Source organism: Hipposideros armiger, unplaced genomic scaffold (assembly GCF_001890085.2).
Source record: "Hipposideros armiger isolate ML-2016 unplaced genomic scaffold, ASM189008v1 scaffold_533, whole genome shotgun sequence".
NCBI lineage: Eukaryota > Metazoa > Chordata > Mammalia > Chiroptera > Hipposideridae > Hipposideros > Hipposideros armiger.
The window spans coordinates 1000751-1022404 of record NW_017731883.1 but is presented as its reverse complement, the minus strand read 5'-3'; the positions used below and the strand labels follow the sequence as shown (position 1 = coordinate 1022404).

General features: G+C 34.6%; 1 protein-coding gene across 1 annotated transcript in view; it reads left to right on the top strand.

Annotated features, from left to right (window-relative positions):
• Positions 1–21654, top strand: part of PTPN4 (protein tyrosine phosphatase non-receptor type 4) — a 195059-nt gene that overhangs the window by 100991 nt on the left and 72414 nt on the right. Inside the window, exon 11 of the mRNA XM_019668705.1 lies at positions 4282–4370. Coding sequence (XP_019524250.1) covers positions 4282–4370 — 89 coding nt within the window. The remainder of the gene's footprint in view (positions 1–4281; positions 4371–21654) is intronic.

Below are 21654 nucleotides of genomic sequence, written 5' to 3'. Positions count from 1 at the left end.
AAGCAACGTCCTCCACAGCTAGACTGAAGAACAAAACGACAGCAACTTGTCTGTTCCCCTTCCCCCAATTCCCCAGCACTGTTCCTATCCCCCCAATTCCCCAATAAAAATCTTAAAAATATATATATATATATACAAACAGAAAAATTTCAAACTAATAATACGGGGCAAAAACATAAAGCTAAAAGGTAAATGAGAATAATTTCAACATATATTACAGAAAATACTTTAATATTCAAATTTTATAACAAGGCCCCAGAAAGGAATAATTTTTAAAAACATAATTAGAAATAGAAGAAAAACAGAGATGAACATTTAACAGGAGAAATACAAATGACCAATATTATGAAAAATTCCTTATTTTCCCTAGTACTTTAAAACATAACCTACTGTAAAACACAGGTACAAGAATGTATGTCTTATATCTTAGTGAATATCTACAACTGCCACCCAGGTCACACAGTAGAATTTAGCCAGCCATTCCAGAAACCCTTTTTGTGTCCTGTCCTATTGTTAATAACAGCCCCTTCATATGTTGTATTTTTTTGTTTTTGTCACCCAAGTGTGTCTTGGTCTTGTTTTTTATTTGTTTTAACCAGATAACTTAGGATATATTTCAGTCCCTTTTTCCCTTACTCTTTCTTAGCATTTTCTTGTTAAAGAACTGGACCATTTCTCCTGGAGATTTTCACAGTTTGAATTTTACTGTTTACATATTCACGGTGCAATTCAACATGTTTTGCTTTCTGTGTGTTTCCTACAAGATCATGGCAACTTGATCTGGAATCATGATCAGATTTCAGATTGATCCCTTTGTGTTTTCAGGAGGCACATAATGTTTGGTTTTCACTTTTTTTAATGTTAGCAGACATTGATGCTCAGTGCCTGGATCCATTAACTCATTGGAGGCTGCAAAATACAAATACTCTAGTTCTTTTTGTTTTTACTTTTTTAATGGAATAATTTTATAGGCATCACTTCTCTTTTACTATTTGATTAACCAATCGTAGAGTTCATATGGGAAAAGCAAGGAAAGTGTTGTTTGATTTTTTTTTCCTTTTATTTACCCAGTTTTCAAGGTAATGAGTTGGTTCCGTGCTGTCCTAAAGAGATATACAGATGTATTTTTAAGTAATATTATGAATTCATGGATTAAACATTTTTGTTTGGTAGGTTTTAATATATTTAAATTCTTTTCCTTAATTGAAGCTCAAACGCTCTCATCTTTGGCCACCAGGAGTCTTCTTTTGGCTCTTAAGTCCTTTTGACATAACCTTTGTAATCTTTGATACCTCCCATGCTGTCTAGTATTTATTTATTTACTTATTTTTTGAACTTTTGTAAGGCTTTATTTGAGCTAAAACACAATTACTGGGGAGCAAGATCTAAAATGTTCCCCATGCTGTCTAGTATTTTAAGGTTGTTCAGGCTCATCATGTCTATTTTCTGCCACAGACCTGATATCAGCTATTTCTTCAAGAAGCCCTCTTTTTTTTTCATGGAAAGTGATATTTCAAATTCTCAATGTGGGTCTTAAGAATGCTCATCCTCCTGGCTTGGTCATTCTTGCTAGGCTTTTAAGTGTACAGAGTTGGAATCTATATTTGTTTCTACATACCTGTATTGAGATATCCAGAATATTTTGATTTTTAGAGCTCTCAAAAGATTCTAGAATTAAAATACCCCAAAATTTATTTTTTTTCCTTACATCAATTTTAAAACAGTAATTGTAATATTACCACACCAGTTATTACTGGAACATTTAAAAATTTTTGTAAATATTATCTTTTTTTCCCCTGATTTTTTTATGGTTGCTCTAAATTTACATTGTTAAATCATATGGCTACTGCATACCATAATCTTTCTCTTTTAGTTCTCATTTAATATTAGTTCCATAGGTAACTATATATTTAAAGTTCATCCATCACAAGTCTTTATATTGTAATTAGAGATTATATGAAACATATTCTCTAGTAGTGTGACTGGCTGAGTGTAAGCATATTACCATCAGAAATCAATGAAGAAATATTTATTTGAGAACTAGGCTCTGTAGAAGAATGTAAAATGATACAATGGTTCATTGATTCTCATATATGACCACAGACTGGTGCTACTCTATGAACTGTTTGTTATTGGTCCGTGATAAGTACAGAAATTGAGAGATAGCATTTAGAAACTTCCATAGCGATCTGACAGCAAACATGTGATTGGTGTATTTTACAAAAGTATTAGTACCTATTAGACTGGAAATTTAAACAAAACAAACGAACACAGTTGGTCCTTTCCCACAGATAGTTTAGCATAGATCGTCGCTATTATACCCAACCCCAGCCATTATCATATAGCTGACAATAATGAGAAACATGATTTAAGAGATAGATAAATATTTGTGAGAGAAACTTATAGATGTGGACTAATGAAAGGATGGACTTGATCTAGACTTTGGTTTCATGAGCTCCTAGATATCCCTGAACATGTTTTTTTAAACCTGTTTTCCTCCCAGCCTAGCAGCTTGATTGATTTATGTATTTGTTTTTGTTTACATCTAATGGTATTGGTTGTACTCAGGTGCTTGGTGATCCTTGGTTGTATACTTGCTTCTGTATTTGTGATTCCTGGTTCACTTAGTTGTGGATGCTGTTTGCCTTTACTGTAGTCTACCTTAGACGATGGTAGAGGAGGGCTATATTGCCAGGTAGAACATGCCTATAAATTTGCCTTTTTCTGTTTGGGGTTCTCCATCCCTTCTGAGGATCACTATAAATCTTGTCCCTAGTATCTACACTTGCTATTTTAGATACGCTGCACACACTTCTATGTCCTATAGCTCAGTCCAGAAGGGGCTGGATTGTTGGGCTGATAGGAGCTAACTTAATTGCTACCTACCTGATGATCCTGACAGTAATTTGAGTGCTCCCTTTATTTCTTTTCTCCATTGTCTCTGAACTTTTTATCTGTTGACTTTGCTTCTCTTTCTGCCCCACACAGAACTTACTCTTCAGTGTATAGTTTGCGTTGTAATTTTCTGTAACTTTTTCTCTCTCCATAAATCTGATTTTATCCTTTTTATGTCTTTACAGATTCCTTAGAATGTCTGGTGCATTGATTACATACCTTCAAGTGTAGTGGATTGTTTTCAAGTGTTAAAGATTCTTTTTGTTTTCGCATATCTTCTCTGATGTTTTAAAATTGAGAGCAGAAGGAATAATAGGAGCATATATTAAGTCTGCCAGTTTTTTGTCTCAGTCTGCCATCTTGGTCCAGACCTCTAATTGATGTCCTTAAGAAATGATTTAAGACTCTGATAATAGTGTGCAGTGGTGCTGATTATTTTGAAACAAAACAAGCAGCCAGACAAATTAGCATACATTGTTGTATTTGGCCTTGTTACGTATTATCCTCCCTAATAGGTTAATTTAATAAGATTTTATTGAGTAAGAAATTAGTGAAACTACATATTAAAGGTTTTTTCTCCCCTTAGGGAGACAATAATAAAATCTTGATTATACTTTCATCAGTTCTGCCTTCTGAGCAAATAAATAATAGGGGTAACCACATTATTGTTATATTAGTTTCTCTGTAGAACGCTTCAAGTCAAAAAGCAATACTATTTCTGAAGGTTGAGTAGCATCTGAAAAAAGTATTTTAATTTTACTTATTTACTCAACAGTGGCAGTTAGCTATTCAAGTTCGATCAATTAGCATGGAAACTTACTCATTTGTCAAACACAATTCAAATTTTCTTCTCTGGGGTCTTCCCAGCTCTCTAACAATTGTTCCTCACTTTATACTCCCATGATATTTTTATTGTATTATGTTAGTTATAGGACTTTATTATATTGGAAATATTGTTTAATTACAGGTTGCCCTTCACCAAACTCTTAACTCCTCCATGTTTTATTCACTTTTGCAATCCTAGCATTATATTTACACAGTGATTGGATTATAATTTTAGGAATGGAATGATGGATACTAACTCATCATTCTACAAGATGAGAAGGCCTTTAATTTATCCCAAAATATGAACCCCAGTTATAAACTATGGGAAATCCTGAGATCATTTTTGCTTTAGATTAATGAATTTTAATAATGCAACATTTAAGTTAGACTTGAAGTATGTCATTTATTTTTGTGAGGTAACAATTACCATATGGATCTGTAAATATGCAGTTATGTGCTGCCTTTGAAAATGTCTCATTGTGTAAAAATAAGAAAAACTAATCCTGTTTTTAAACCAACTAAAGCCCAGTATTTTAGATTTGTCGTTTTCTTTTTTTGAAGGATCAAAGTAACAATGAAATTATGATTGGAGTGATGTCAGGAGGAATTCTGATTTATAAGAACAGGGTACGAATGAATACCTTTCCATGGTAAGAAGTTCCATCAATACTTTTGCTTTTACCATTATATTACTTACTATAATAATTCATACTAAGGAAAGTGGCTGTTGAAGTATTAATATTGTCATGCAACTTTATCCCACTTACTTGGAATCTAACAGAAGATACCAAAATAGTTATTTATTTCAAAAATTGCTTACCTTATAGAAAATATTGCTTTATGAATTTTTTTCTTAGAGAGTCTCTAAATTTGTATTGTAATATAATAGCTAGCACCATGTTTACTCTGTCTTGTACCATGCTAATTGCTTTAAATGTAGTACTTCGTGTAGATGCTTTCAGTGAGGTGTTTGTTTATTAGTTGGAAAATAGGCATGGTTGCTGCAACAAAGACCCACTTTTACAGTGATTTAAGTTGGTGCTAGGAAAGTATGGTGGCTCCATGGGGTATAAAACTCATGTTTTTTAGGGGGTTTATTGTTGTTGTTGTTTTATTTTTTTTTCCTATTGCTCTACTGTCCTTAGCATATTGTCCTTGTCCTCATTGTCCAGGATGACTCACCCACCATCCCAGGATGAGAAAAAAAGGAAAAGTGCCATCTTCCACTTTCCTTTAAGGCAGCGGTTCTCAACCTGTGGGTCGCGACCCCTTTGGGGGTCCAACGACCCTTTCACAGGTGTTGCGGGGCACTCGTGTGTGGGCGTATCTGCATGTGGGCGTGGAGACAGATAGAGGAGCAGTGTCTCAGTTCCTAAGACCATCGAAAATATGTGTTTTCCGATGGTCTTAGGCGACCCCTATGAAAGGTTGAGAACCGCTCCTTTAAGGGAATAATATGAAAACCATAAAAATCACATTGATCATATCCCTTATGTATATCATATAAGTAACTTAGGTTTTTAAAAATAAACAGTGATTTTTCTTTAGGGAAGAAACAAATACAAAAGAAATATGTTGTATTAATTTGTTTCTCTTTATAGTTTTTAAAACATTTGGTCCTGATTTTTTCAGTACCTGTGATTTTTTACTTAAAGGTTTTTATAATTAGTCCCTTTGATAACACTTTAACAGAAATATGATTACTGACAGAAGCAGTTATTTTAGAAAATCACCACAACTTTGTTAAGAAAAAAATAAAGATAAATTTCCTATAAGTCTCAAAAACATGAGCCATAAAATAAAAAATGAACTTCATCAAAATTAAATATTTTTGCTTTTCAAATGACACTCTAAAGATGAAAAGGTAAAATACAGTCTTTTGTAAAATACATATTTGATAAAGGATTTATCAAGAGTATATAAATAACGCTTATAGCTCAGGAATAAGAAGACAACCAAATTAAAAAGAATAGGCAAAATATTTGAATAGACACTTCCACCAAAGATATATAAATGGCTAATAAGCACATGAAAAGATGCTCAGTCATCAGTGAAATGCAGATTAAAACCACAGAACAAATATTACTCTACACCCACTAGAATAGCTCTAAATCAAAAGAGTGACAATACCAAGTTATAGCAAGGAAGCAGTGCACCTAGAAATCTCATACATTGCTGGTGGAAGTGCAAAGTAGCACACCCACTTTGGAAAAGTTGGCCGTTTCTTTAAAGTTAAACATAAGATTTACCATATAATCCAGGAATTCTATTCCGAAATATTTACCCAAGAGAAACAGAAACATAAGTTCATATAAAGATTTGTACACTGATTTTCATAACTACGTTATTCATAACAATACAAAACAGAATTCCAAATGTCCATCATTTGGTGAAAGGATAAGCAAATTATGGTATAGCTACACAATGGACTACTATTCAGCATAAAAAGGAATGAACTATTGAGACAGCAAACCATATGGATGACCCTACCATCAAATATTATGCTAATAATAAGCCAGACACAAAACACTATATATACACTTTGTTTCTGTTTGTGTAAAATGCTAGAAAAAAAAATTATAGATTCAGCAGATCAGTGGTTGCCAGGAACTGAAAATGGGAGGAAGCAGTGGCTGCAAAAGGGCACCAAGGGAACATTTTGAGGTGATGGAAATGTTCATGATAACTTTGGTGGGTGGTAGATATACAACTGAATACATTTGTCAAAATTCATTGAATTGTTCACCTATAATTGGTATATTTCATTGTATATGTAAATTGTACCTCTGTATGTCTTATAAAAGAAAACTAAAGATCATTTAGTATTTCATGTTACATCTTCTGAATGCTTCCTATATAATTAAAACTGGTATGTTCAAAGGAGAATACAAAACAGTTCAAAGACATGGTACCTGCTTTTAAATGGACGCACAAAAATTCATTGTGCAACACAATGAGAAAATTTGTTATTAAATGCTTCAGGGAAGATAATTATCATTGTTGGTTTTCATAATATTAAATGTACATCTTTGATTTTACTACATTTATGATTTTGCTAAAGGCAATTTTAAAAATACTTTATTTTACTTTTTATTAATCTTATATTTTATATAAATGTCATAATCAGAAATAAATTTTCAGATGATGTGGGTTAAAATAACAATCTAAATTTTTCTGTATTTTTAAAATTCTTTATTATATACATATTCCTTTATTATTATTAAATAAGAATTCTAAAAGAGGTTTTAGCAAATTGCTTTAGAAACAACGTGGATACAATCTCTCTAGGGAACATTTTAATGGCTCTGTGATATTGGGCATGGTCTTTAAAGGATGACTAGAAATTTCCGCAGTGAAAAGGAAGTGTAGAAGAGGTATATGTGTGTAGAGGGTTCTATAGGGGAATTCAAGGTAGAGGAACAAGCACTTGCAGAGACCTAATAGTAAGAAAGGACATGGCAAGTTGAGGAAATAAATGGTGGGCTATTTGGTTTGGTTTTTCTTTCAGTTGTCTTCATTGAGTACAGAAGCAAGGGAACGAGAATTTAGGAAGTTGATACTTAGGAGAGAAATTGGATTCAGATTATGAAGGATCTTATGTATTCTGTATGCTCAGGAGTTGGTATATTATTTTGATAAATATGCTTGGACCTAGTTTAATGTTGAGAAGTAGAGCTCATATTTTCAAGTCTTTATCATACAAGTTAGGTTAGGGGAAAAAGAGGATGTAAGCATTTAAGATATTGATTGGAAAAGAGATAGTGTTCATCTCAATTTTTATTTTCAATAATTAAACTAAATAGATGGGATTTAAAGTTGTTAAAGCTCCTAGATTTACATTATCATGGCATATAAGAATTTCTTATGATCCTAACAGTACATACTACAACAAACACATTTATAAATACATCACAAGTAGCTATAATTTAAGATCCAATGTCAATTGATTTCCAAGGAAAATCAGTAGGTTGTATGGTAATCGTTAAATATATGGTTTACTTTTAGTTCTTAAAATATTGATCTATTTTCACAAAGGCAACATAGTTCTCATTAATAATACTATATGTGAATGAGACCATATTAACCTCATCACCTTTATTAAATTCGTGTTTGTAGAATTGCCATTGCCTTTAAATTAATATTTTAGCAAAGTATTGTATAAGAAAAATCACTTGATGAGAACTGATAATGATTACAGCTCTAATGTGGTATCACATACATTTTAGCTACTTTTATCTTACTAATATTTTAAATAATACATTCTGGCCAAAAGTTAAATGATGACATTATCAAATTTCTGCATGAATGAAGAGTTTAGAGTAAACTTGGCAGTTTTAGAACTGATAGTTTATAGGATCAAGGCAAGGAAAAAAATCACTTATGGATTTTAATGCATTTTATCTTTAGCTTAGAACCTTTCAACTTGAGTGTTACTAGCATTGATTTTATAGATAAGGAATGAGCAATGCCAGAGAAGTTGACTGGCTCAAGTTAAACAACTGATAAGTATGAAGCAGAACTTTAAACCCAGATCTTTTAGATTCTGAAACACAAGCTTCTCACTTAGCTGTTCTCTCAAAATTAGAGCTACATTTAGAAAAAGTAGTGTACCGCATAATAAATATGCTCCCTCATATCTTTCCATGTATGGTTATCCCTGCATTATCCAGTTCAAGTTTATACTCTAAAGATGTTGAATAGTGAATTGGATTTTCTATTTTAGACTTCATTAAAATTAGTGCTCATTAAAAAAACACCATTAAGACAATGAAAAGGGCAAGGGGAGAGTTCTGGTTCTCAGTCCTGCAGGTAAAGACCTTGGAAGTCATCACTCCTGTCCGCACAAGAAAAAAAAACAAAAAACTGAAAATCAACAATTCTTTTTAGATCCCTCAGAGAATTAACTACACAAGGCAAACTGCTGCTTTGAAAACTGGAGAGACAGATGAATACAAAGAATGACAGTTTACCAGGACTAGAAACCACTGCTGCAGCCAGCAACTGGTAGGACTAACTAAAGGGTAATTGACTAATTGCTGGAGACTGAGCAAAGACAACTTGAGAGATGAAAACACCTGAAGGCCCAGCCTTAAGAAGGCTCCCATGCTTTCATAAATTTTACTACCAGGCACCCCACCAGGTTCTCAAGGTGAAGACTGGAAAAAAATCTATTCATTCTTTGGAGGGATAAGGGTGGGTGGTGGTGGTGACCAGGGAAGTCAGTATTTTGAAATATGCTCAAGGGCTTTCTGTTCTTCTTAACAAATGTCTGCCCTCAAGGAAATCTGTTTTACCAATACTTAACCAACATGGGTTTTACCAGAGCCTAACCATTCCAGCCCCCTCTGTACTTCTTGTGTTACTTAAGAAGAGGGTGAACTGAAAAGCACTAAAGGTCACAGCCAAGGGTCACAGACAGACCACTAAACCACTGAGAGCCAATCGTAGGATTAAAGAACAATTCCTCCACAACCCACACCTTACTCTCATCAACAGCTCTTCTGTCTACAGAAGAAGGAGTATCTAGGGAAACGCAAAGACAACAAGGGAGACAAAAACAGAGATCCTAGAGGAAATAGCCTCAAACACCTACCAGAGAAACCGTTCCTTCGAAGAAGCTATGATTTGATTACTTTAGTTTGTAAAGGAATTCACACCCCAGGGCATTGTTGAAAACAATAAAGCAGTGTATTGACAATTAGGGGACTTTTACAGCTGGGTGTGCTTACCGAAAGAATGGAATGACTGGTACCACTGTCATCTCAGCATTACTGTGGGCATACCCAAAGCCATGACTTCCTGAAGAGCAACAGCAGAAGCTTAACACTAGGGGTTGATGGGTGGGGATAGAGTTCATGAAAATAATCTATCAAATAACAGTAACAAGCTGTGGGGAAGGGAAACTAATATCAGAGTTACTGCAATATAATACGTAAAACATCCAGTTTCCAACAAAATGTTAAAAGGCATGCAAAAATAAAGGAAACTATTACCCATACGCCAGAAAAAAAAAGCAAAAAACACTTTTAAGGATCCATGTCCTTAATAAATTTCCAAACACATGAGGTAAAAATAAAGGAAAAAAAGATAATTCTATAATTATATTTGGAGATTTGCTCATTTCCCTCTCAGCAATCCATACAAAACTAGACAATAAAAAACAGCTGAAGTAGATTTGAGCACTATCAACTATCTTGACTTAGTTGATATTTATACAATACTACACACAACAACAGCAGAATACATATTTTTTTTCAAGTACACATGGTTTATTAGGAGAGAAAATATGCTGAGCCATAAAACAAGCCTAAATAAATTTTTTAAAGAGTTAAATCATGTAGGGTATATTCTCTGACAACAGTGAAATTAAATTAGGGGCCAGCCAAGTGGCTCATTGGTTAAGAGTTGACTTGCAAGTGCAAGCTCTGAGCATCAGGACTGCAGGTTCGGATCCCACATGAAGGCCAGTGATGCTGCGCCCTCTACAGCTAAGATGGTGAACAACAGCTTGACCTGGAGCTGGGCTGCCATGAGTCGCCAGCGACGGCGTAGGCTGCAGTGGAGCTGCAGTGGGCTGCCATAAGCTACCGTGAGCAGCGGGCAGCCGGAATGAACGGCCGTCCAATGGCCAGCGACCAATCTGCCTTAGCCGGGAAGAGCGCAATGATCACAATACCAACATGGGCCAGTGAAGCGACGTCCTCCACAACTAGACTGAAGAACAAAAGGCCACAACTTAGCTGTTCCCCTTCCCCGATTCCCCAACTCTGTTCCCTCCCCCAATTCCCCAATAAAAATCTTAAAAAAAAAAATTTAAATTAGAAATCGGTATCATATTACAAGAAAAACTCCAAAGACTTGTTTAATAAATTCAATTTCTAAATAAACCATGAGTAAAAGATAAAACATCACAAGACAAATTAGCAGAACAAAAATGAAAAATACAACATAAATTTTTGAGGGTGCAGCCAAAGTGATGTTTTAAGGAAATTTAATTGTTTAAATTTAATTGTTTAAATTTAAATGTTAGGGGGGAAAAAATCTAAGATCAGTATCTTGAGTTTCCATCTTAAATTAGAAAAGTAAGAACAAATGGAACTCAATAAAAGGAAGAAAATCAATTGAATATAAAATGAACACAAACTGGAGAAAAAATTAATGAAGTCTGTAGCTACACTTACGGAGAAAAAGAAGATACTGATTACTAATATAAGGGATTAAAGAGGGGACATCACTAGAGATTCTGTAGACATTTAAAGCATAATAAAAGAATATTATCAACAGATTTGAATATTATGAATATATTCACAACCTATTGATAGATTAAATGGCCAAATTCCTTGATAAACTAAATGAACAAAAAGTAACTGAAGAAAAATAGAAAACTTGAATACCCCTATATCAATTAAAGAGATCATTTTATAATTTAAAACCCTTTGACTGGTCGAACTCCTGGCACAAATTGCTTCCCTTGTGAATTCTATCAAACATTTAAAGTAAAAACAGTACCAATTTTACATAAGGTCTTTTAGAAAGTAAAGGAGGAAGAAACATATTCCAATTAATTATTACCTTGATTCTAACACAAGACAGTGACCTCACAAGAAAAATAGTTACTTACGAACATAGATGGAGAAATCCTTCTTAATAATAATAATAAAAAAACTTTACCAAATTGAATCCAAGCATATATAAAAATAATAATTCATTCTGACCAAATAAGGGTTATTCCTGGACTATAAGGTTGCTTTAACATCTGAAAATTAGTTACTATAATTAGTATTACTATAATGGAAAACCACATAATTGTTTCAATAAATGCAATAAAAGAATTTGATAAAATTACACATCCATTCATGATAAAAAAAAATTTAACTTAATGCAAAGGGTGCCAAAAAAATGTATACATATTTTAAGAAAGGAAAAAACTGTATTAAAATTGTAATACTCAATATTATATCAATAGCAAAAGATGAATACAAGTCATGTGTATACATTTTTTGGTACCCCCAGTATATATAAATTCCCATTCCAAAGATGATTAAGGACATTTATGAAAAATCTGCTAATGTGCTAAATGGTAAAAGTATCAATGCTTTGTTATGTAAGATCAGGAACAGTATGCTTGCTTTCACTACTTCAGCTTTGTTCCAGAGGTCCTAACCACTATATTAAGGCAAGAAAAAGAAATAAAAGGCAAATAGATTGGAAAGAAGAGAAACTGATTTATTTGCAGATATCAGTGCATATATAGATTGACTGAAAATAAAGGAATGAAAAAGATATACCGTGTAAATACATGGAAATAGTAATCATAAGAATGCTAGTTTGGCTATGTTAGCATGTACAATGGTGCAACGAATTTGGAAAACTTTTGCAGTTGCTTACAAAGTTAAACATACATCTACCATATGAATGAGTCATTCCATTCTTAAGTTTTTACCCAAGAGAAATTAAAGCAAATATGTGTATAAAGACTTGCATATAAATGTTCATATTAAGTTTATTTTTAATAGCCCAAACTAGAAAAATAAAAAATGTCCATTATTAGGTTGTGCAGGTAAACCAATTGTGATGTATCCATAGAATGGAACATTCCTCACCAAGAAAGGAAAAAAAATTACTTAAAAGCACAGCAATATGGATGAATCTCTAAATAATTAAGCTTAGTGAAAGAAGACAAGTAAAGAAGAGCACATACTATATGATTCTATACATATAAATTCTAGAAAATGGCAAACTAATGTATAGTGACAGCTGATCAGTTGTTATCTTGGGGTAGGGTGAGTGAGGGAGATTACAGAGTGGCAGAAGGAATCTTTGGGTAAGATGGATATAGTCCCTCTATTGATTATGATAATGAATGAACTAGTATATAAATAAAAATGTCAAACATCAAATTGTACATTTTGTTTTTAGTAATTTTTTTCTGTTACAATTGACACACAATATTATATTAATTTCAGGTATACAACATACTGATTAGACATTTTATAACTTACAAAGTGATCACCCCAATAAATCTGGTATCCATTTGACACCATGCTTAGTTATTACAGTTACATTAATTATGTACCCTATGCTATACTTTACATATCCATGACTAGTTCTCAAATTGTACGCTTTAAATATGCCATTTGTTGAATGTCAAATTATACTTACTAAAATGGTATTCAAAAGAGGAGGAAATAAATACAATAAGGATGAAGGTAACCACTAAAACAATAAAAAATGATTATATAGTTGCCATTCCAGTAGAAACACATTTGTCAAAAATTTTGACAAATAGAAAGCAAAAAATATTATATAGATAAATGCAAATATGTCAGTTATTACTAAAATCATAAAAGTATCAACCCTAAAAGACATTATCAAACTGCATTTTGTACAGATTTATTGATGCATATGTTGTTTACGTGCCATATGTTTAAAGTATCAAATAATGGTTTTTAGTTTAATTACAGAGTACAACATCACCATACTCTCATTTTGAAGCATTTTTATTACCCCCAAAAGACACCTTTAGGAGTCATTCCCCATCCCCTTCTCTGCCTCCCACCCAAACCCCAGCAACCGGTAATCTACTTTCCCCAGGTTTGGGATGTTCTATGCTGTTATTTCTTGGAATAAACTCTCTGTCTCTTTTTCCCTCTCTTCTCCTTCTGGAATCCTGACTATTCTAATATTTATCTTTTTGCTGGACTCCTTTAGCTTACATAGGCTTTCATTGCTACTGTTAAATTTGTGTTTTTTCTGCTGAGAGCTTCTTGAATGAGTAATGCCATAAGTCATAAATATTCAAACTTAGAATTACCATGAAAATATTTAGATGATTGGGCCGGGATCCCAAAACAAGTTTTGTTAAGCAAGATTGAATCTCTTGGCCTCAAGATTTGTCTCTGAAGGTAAAAAAGATCTGAGTATCACTTACTATAAGGTTAAAATAAGGAGGCATATCTATTTTGCTGATATTCATTGAACTAATTAAGCATCAAGAACTCCCTTTTTATAGCATTATATGAGTTGCATATAAGAAGAAAGGCAATATAGAAAGGTAACATTTAAAAATTGTGCTTTTTAATATTAAATAAAAAATACTCATATTTTAGAATCATTGCATAAAACCTTGAAATCTTACATTTTTTCCCAAATGTTGCTTATAGTTTTTGTTTGTTTATTTTTTTATATTTTTATTTTTTAAAGATTTTATTGGGGAAGGGAAACAGACAAGTTGCTGTCCTTTTGTTCTTCAGTCTAGTTGTGGAGGACGTCGCTTCACTGGCCCATTTTGGTATTAATCATTGCGCTCTTCCCTGGTGAGGCAGTCGCTCGCTGGCCATTAGATGGCTGCTCACGACGGCTCACAGCAGCTCACGAAAGTTCACGCCCGCTGCCGGCCAGCCCCACTGCAGCCTGCACCATCACTGGCAACTCATGGCATCCCAGCTCCAGGTTGAGCTGTTGTTCACCATCTTAGCTGTAGAGGGCGCAGCGTCACTGGCCCTCATATGTGGGATCCGAACCAGGGCCCTGCTGCTCAGAGCTGGCATCCCAAGCCAACTCCTAACCAACGCACCACTCGGCTGGCCCTATTTGTTTAATTTTTTAAGACTGTTTTCTTAGGGTAGTTTTAGATTCACAACAAAATGGAGAGGAAGGTACAGAGATTTTCATATACCGCTGCCCCTACACATGCATAACCTCCCCATTAACAACACTCACTATAATGGTACATTTTTTACCAAGGATAAAACTTAAATTGACACATCATAATCACCCAGAGCCCATAGTTTACATTGGGATTCACTCTTAGTGTTATACATTCTATGGCTTTGGACAAATATATAATGACATATGTCCATCATTGTAATATCATACAGAGTAATTTCACTGCCTTAAGAATCCTATGTGCTTTGCCTAATCATCTCCCCACCTACCCTTGTCACGCACTGATCTCTTTACTGTCTCCACAGTGTTGCCTTTTCCAGAATGTCATATAGTTGGAATCATTCAGTTTGTAATCTTTTCAGATTGGCTTCTTTAACTTAGTGATATGCACTTACTCCCCCTACCCCCATGTCTTTTCATGGTTAGATGCATCATTTCTTTTTAGAGTTGAATATTCCATCGTGTGGATGCACCATAGTTCATTCATTCACCTACTGAAGGACTTTTTGGTTGGTTCCAAGTAATGGCAGTTATGCATAATACTGCTGTTAACATCCATGTGCAGATTTTTGTGTGGGTTAGGTTTCCATTTCTTTTTGGTAAATACCAAGGAGTGCAACTTCTAGATGGTGTGGTACAAGTATGTTTTGTTTTGTAAGAAATTGCCAAATGGTCTTTCAAAGTGGCTGCACCATTTTGCATTCCCACCAAAATGAATGAGTTTTTGTTGTTCCACATCCTCATCAGCATTTGATATTGTCAGTATTCTGGATTTGAGCCATTCGGTAGGTGTGTAGTGGTATTATATTTTAATTTACATTTTCCCTGATGATAAGTAATGTGGAGTATCTTTTTCTGTGCTTATTTACCATCAGTCTATCTCCTTTGATGAGATGTCTGTTAATGGCTTTGGCCCATTTTTTTATAGGGTTGTTTAATTTTTGTTGAATTTTAAGAGTTCTTTGTATATTTTGGATAACAGTCCTTTATCGGATGTGTCTTTTACAGATATTTTCTCCTCTTTTGTAGCTTGCCTCTAATTTACTTGATATTGTCTTATACAGAGCAGATGTTTTAATTTTAATGAAATCCAGCTATCAGTTATTTTATGGGTCATGTTTTTGGTGTTATATCTTGAAAGACATCACCATATCCAAGGTCATCTAGGTTTTCTTCAATGTTATATCTAGGAATTATATAGTTTTGCATTTTAGATTTAGGTCTCTGATCCATTTTGAGTTAATTTTTGTGAAGAGTGTAAGGTTTTATCTAGACACATTTTATTTGCATATGGATATCCTGCCGTTCCAGCAGCATTTGTTGAAGAGACTGTCTTTGCTCCATTGTATTGCCATTGCTCCTTTCTCAAAGATCATTTGACTATATTTATGGGGGGGTCTGTTTTTGAGTTCTATACTCTTGTTTCATTGATCTGTTTTGTCTGTTCTTTCACCAATAGTACACTGTCTTGATTATTATAGCTTTGTAGTAGGTTTTTAACTCAGGTAGCATAAGTCCTCCAACTTTGTTGTTTTCCTTCAATATAATATTGGTTATTCTGTGACTTTTGCCTCTCCATATAAACTTTAGAATTAATTTGTCAGTATGCACAAAATAACTTCATGGGATTTCGCTTGGGATTGCATTGAGTCTCTAGATCCAAGTGGAAATAATTGACATCTTGACAAACAATACTGATTCTATCCATGAACATGGACTATCTTTACATTTATTTAGTACTTTGATTTTGTTCATCAGAGTATCATAATTTTCCTCATATAGTTCTAGTACACATTTTTTAGATTTATACTTAAGTAATTTATTTTGGAGAGGTGCTAATGTAAATTGTATCATGTTTTGAATTTCATATTCCTCTTGTTCTTTGTTGGTATATAGGAAAGCAATTTGAATTTTGTGTATTACCCTTGTATCCTGCAACCTTGCTGTCATCTCTTATTAATTCCAGAAATAAATAATTCATAAGTTTTAAATTGCACACTGTTCTGAGTAACTTGATGAAATCTCAAGCTTTCCAGCATCATGCAGCCAGGGATGTGAGTCATCCCCTTTTCATCCTATATATGTTACCTGACGAGTAGTCACTTAGTAGCCCCCTTGGTTATCAGATTGCCGTGCTTGTGTTAAAGTAACCCTTATTTTACTAAATAATGGCCCCAAAGCACAAAAGGAGTGATGCTGGCAATTCAGATGTGCCAAAGAGAAGCCATAAGTTGCTTCCTTTAAGTGAAAAGGTGTGTATGTACAGAAAAAAAAAAACATAGCATAGATAGTGTTCAGTGGTATTTGCAATTTCAGGCATTCACTAGGGATGTTCGAATGTATCCCCTGCACATGAGGGGGACTACTGACTGTATAGGCCTATTTAGATCATGTATTTTTTTCTGTGTAAGTTTTGGTAGATTGTGTCTTTCAAAGAATTGATTTATTTTATCGATATTATCAAATTTGTGGGCAGAGACTTGTTCATAGTATTCTTTTATCATACTTTTAGCATCAGTGAGATTTGTAGTGATGTCCTCTCTCATTTCTGATATTAGTAATGGTGTACTCTTTTTTTCCATTGTCTGGCTAGAGGCTTATCAATTTTATTGATCTTTTCAAAGAACTGTCTTTGCTTCATTGTCTTGATCTTGATCTCCTGTTTTCAATTCTACTAACTTCTCTACTTCACTGTAGAAATTTAGATTATCAATTTATAGTGTTTCTTTTTATCTTACATTTGAAGTCAGTCGTATAAAGTTTCCTCTAAGCACTGCCTTTGCTGCTGTCACAAGTTTTGATAGGTTGTATTTTTATTTTTATTTAGTTCAAAGAATTTTTATTTCTCTTGAAATTTCTTCTTTGACTCCTGTTATGTTTATTGGTGTGTTGCTTAATCTCCTCCTATTTGGGGATTTTTCCAGTAGTCCCTCCGTTATTGATTTCTAGATTAATTCCATTGTACTCTGAAAGCAGACATTATGTGAATACTATTTTTTGTGTTTTGGGTGTTTTTAGTTTAAGGTGTATTTTATGGCTGAGAATGTAGTCTATCTTGGTGAATATTCCATGTGATTTGAGAAAAATACATAATCCCTTGTTTATGAAATAATCTATAGATTTTCATTGTATCCATTTGATTGATGGTGTTGTTGAGCTCAGCTACGTCCTTACTAATTTTATGTGTGCTGAAATCTGTCCATTTCTGATAGAGGATGTTGAAGTCTTCAAGTGTGATAGTGGATTCATCTGTATCTCTTGGCAGTTCTATCAGTTTTTGCTTCTTGTAGTTTGATGCTCTGTTGTAGGGCACATACACAGTAAGAATTTTGTTTTGGGGGGAGGAATGGGGAACAGTGTGTTTTTTCCAGGATCCATCAGCTCCAAGTCAAGTAGTTGTTTCGATCTAGTTGTGGAGGGCGCAGCTCAGTGGCCCAATGCGGGGATCAAACTAGCAATCTTGGTGTTATGAGCCCTGTGCTCTAACCAACTGAGCTAACCAGCCGCCACAGCAAGAATTTTTAACGTCTTTGAGAATTGACCCCTTTATCCTTATGTAATACCCTTCTTTATCCCTGAAACTTTATTTGCTTTACAGTCTGTTCTTTCTGAAATTATCAGAGCTACTCTTTTTTATTTTATTTTTTCCTCTTTTTTAAAATTGAGGTATAATTGACATATAAAATTGTTTTAGTTTCAGGTGTACAACAGAATGATACAATATTTGTATGTATTGCGAATTGATCACCACAATAAGTCTAGTTAACATCCATCACCACACAGAGTTACATTTTTTTTCTTGTATCGAGAACATTTAAGATCTACTCTCTCAGCAACTTTCAAATAGACAATATAGTATTATTAACTATAGTCAACATGCTGTACGTTACATCACCAGGTACTCCTGCTTTCTTTTGATTAGTGTTAGCATGGTATATTTTTTCCATCCATTTACTTTTTTTGTTTGTTTTTTGTTTTTTTTAAAGCTAAGCCATCCTGCCACCTGTTGGCAGCTCAGCTCAGGCTGGGAATTGAACCGGCGACCCTGTTGCTCAGAGCTCGCACTCTTGAGTGAGCTCTTAACCAACTGAGCCACTTAACCGGCCCCATCCATTTACTTTTAACCTATATGTGTCCTTATATTTAAAGTGACTTTATTGTAGACAACATATAGTTAGATCTTGTATTTTGTTATATTCTGCCAATATCTTTCTTTTAATTGGTGCGTTTAGATCACTGACAATTTAAAGGATTATTGGTAATTTTGTGTAATATCTGCCATATTCATTACTGTTTTGTCTTTGTTGCCCTTGCTTTTTATTTCTCTTTTTGTGTTTCTCTCCTTCTCTGCCATTTGTGGTTTTAATTGAGCATTTTATATGATTCCATTTTTCTCTTTCTTCACATATCATTTATACTTCTTTTTTACTTTTTTTAGTGGTTACCCTAGGGTTTGCAATATATACTTACAATTAATCCAAGTTTACTTTCAAATAACAGTAAACCATGTTCACAGGTAGTGTGAATACCTTATAACAAAATAATACTAATTTCTTTTTTCTGTCCCTTGTATCATTGCTGTCATTCTTTCACTTATATGCAGATACTCCTCATCTTACAATGGGGTTATGTCCTGATAAACCCGTTGTAAGTTGAAAATATCGTAAGTCAAAAACGCACTTGATAGACCTAGCCTACCTTAAACATGCTCAGAATACTCACTGCTGCTGCCCAGCATTATGAGAGAGTATCACAGTGCATATCACTAGACCAGGAAAATATCAAAATTTAAAATTTGAAATACGGTTTCTACTGAATGGGTATCACTCTCTTACTATCATAAAGTTGAAAATCGTTAAGTAAGTCCACCATCAAGTTGGGAACTGTCTGTATAAGCATACATAAATATATAATTGTATATATTTGATATATGCATAATTGCATGTATCGTTGCTTTTATTATTTTGAAAACTTGTTATCTGTTAGATCAATTAAGAATAACAAAAGTAAAGTTTTTTCTTTTACCTTCATTTATTCCTCCTTCAGTGCTTTAACTTACTTAATGCAGATGCAGGTTTCTGACCTTTATTATTTTCCTCTTCTAAGTATTTCTTGCAAGCAGGTCTGCTGGCAACAAATTTCCTCTGTTTGTTTGTTTGAGAAAGTCTTTATTTCTCCTGTATTTTTGAAGGATAATTTCACAGAATGCAAAATTCTAGGTTGGTGGGGTTTTTTCCCTCAACACTTTAATATTTCACCCCACTCTCTTCTTGCTTCATGGTTTCTGAGAAGTTGGATTTAAGTCTTATCTTTGTTCCTCTGTAGGTAAGTTAGGTAAGGTGGGTGTGGTGTTTTTTTCCTCTGGCTTCTTTCAAGATATTTTCTTTTCTTTGATTTTCTGTAATTTTAAAATGACATGCCCAGGTGTAGTTTTTAGGCATTTATCCTGCCTGTGTTCTCTGAGCTTCCTTAAGTCTGTTCTCTTGGCTTTTCAGTTTTTGAGGATTCTATTGATAAATATCCACCATAGAGATTCTTTCCTTAGCTGTGTCCAGTCAGCTAATAAACTCATCAAAAGTATTCTTCATTCCTGTTACAGTGATTTTTACCTGTAGCATTTCTTTTTGGTTCATTTTTAGGATTTCCATCTGTATGCTTACATTGCCCATCTGTAATTGTGTACTGTCTACCTTATCCATTAGAGCCCGTAGCATATTCATCATAGGTGTTTTAAATTCCCTGATAATTCCAACATCCCTCCCATGTCTGGTTCTGATGCTTGCTCTCTCTTCACAATGTGTTTTTTGCCTTTTGGTATGCCTTGTAAATATTTCTTGATATGTAGACATGATATCCAGCTAACAGGGACTGCTGTAAATAAGCCCTTAGTAATGTGGGGGTAGGGGAAGCGTTCTTTAGCCCTATGACTAGCTCTCAGTGTTTTAGTGAGCTTAGGCCTCTGAGCTGTGCACAGCACAAGTGTTTCTCAGTTTTTTCTCTCCCATCGGGTGGGCTGCAGTTGGGTACTTCCCTTCCCCAGGTTACTTATAGGCTGATAATACCCCTGCAGGTTAAGCTCTTGTTAACTAGTTTCCCAGTGGCAGACCTGTGTAACAAGAACCAAGTGCTCTGGCTTATTTCAAAATGGTTCCTTTTCCCCTTCCCCTGCCAGAAACCAGAGGGTATTTTTCTCTGATATTTACTGTCGGAATCTGGTTGAGCTCCTAGAGATAAATCTCACATTGTTGTGTTCCTGCCCCCCCCCACCCCTGCCTCCACCCTCACCATGACTGGGTCCCCGTGGAGTTTTTAACTCTTCGAGTTGTTCTCACTGAGCCTCCAGCAATTCGTAAATTACAGCTCAGATTTTCCTACATCCACACTGGGTCTTCTGGCAGTTTCTGCTCATTCGTTTCTGCTCTGGTAAGCAATGATAGATGCTCTGTATTCACCTCTTGGTCTCTTAATTCATGGGGGCACTAGTTTGCCCTGTGCCCTCCCCTCACTTAGGGATCCAAGAAGAGTTGTTGATTTTTTAGTCTGTTGAGCATTTTTTTGTTGTTAGGATAGAGTGGTGATTTCCAAGCTTCTTACATACTAGAAATTTTTAAGAACTAGAAAGCTACTTGTAGTTTTGAAGAGTAAAAGCTATGTCATTGGTATTTCTTGAAATTTTAATTTGTTACGTGTCCTTATGTATTTCTTTAGATGTAGTATTGGGAATTGTATAGTTCATAGCAAATATTCTGGTGAAACTTTCCTCAGTTGAGCACATAAATTCTAATTATTTTTCCATGAAGCATCAAAAACTTTAGATTCTTTATGTAACTTTATGATTTAGTGTTTATGTGTTACTGAATATACAGTTAAAAGATCATTTTTTAAATTATTTTTTTTTTTTAAAGATTTTATTGGGGAATTGGGTGAGGGGAACACACAAGCTGCTATCCTTTTGTTCTTCAGTCTAGTTGTGGAGGATGTCGCTTCACTGGCCCATGGTGGTATTGCGCTCTTCCCGGCTGAGGCAGATTGGTCGCCGGCCACTGGATGGCCGCTCACAGTGGCTCTTGGCAGCTCACTCCAGCTGCTGGCCACTCACCCTGGCTCCCAGCCCCTCACGGTAGCTTGTGGCAGCTCACTGCAGCTTCACTGCAGCCTACACCGTCGCCGGCAACTCAGGGCAGCCCAGCTCCAGGTCGAGCTGTTTTCACCATCTTAGCTGTAGAGGGCGCAGTGTCACTGGCCCTCATGTGGGATCTGAACCGG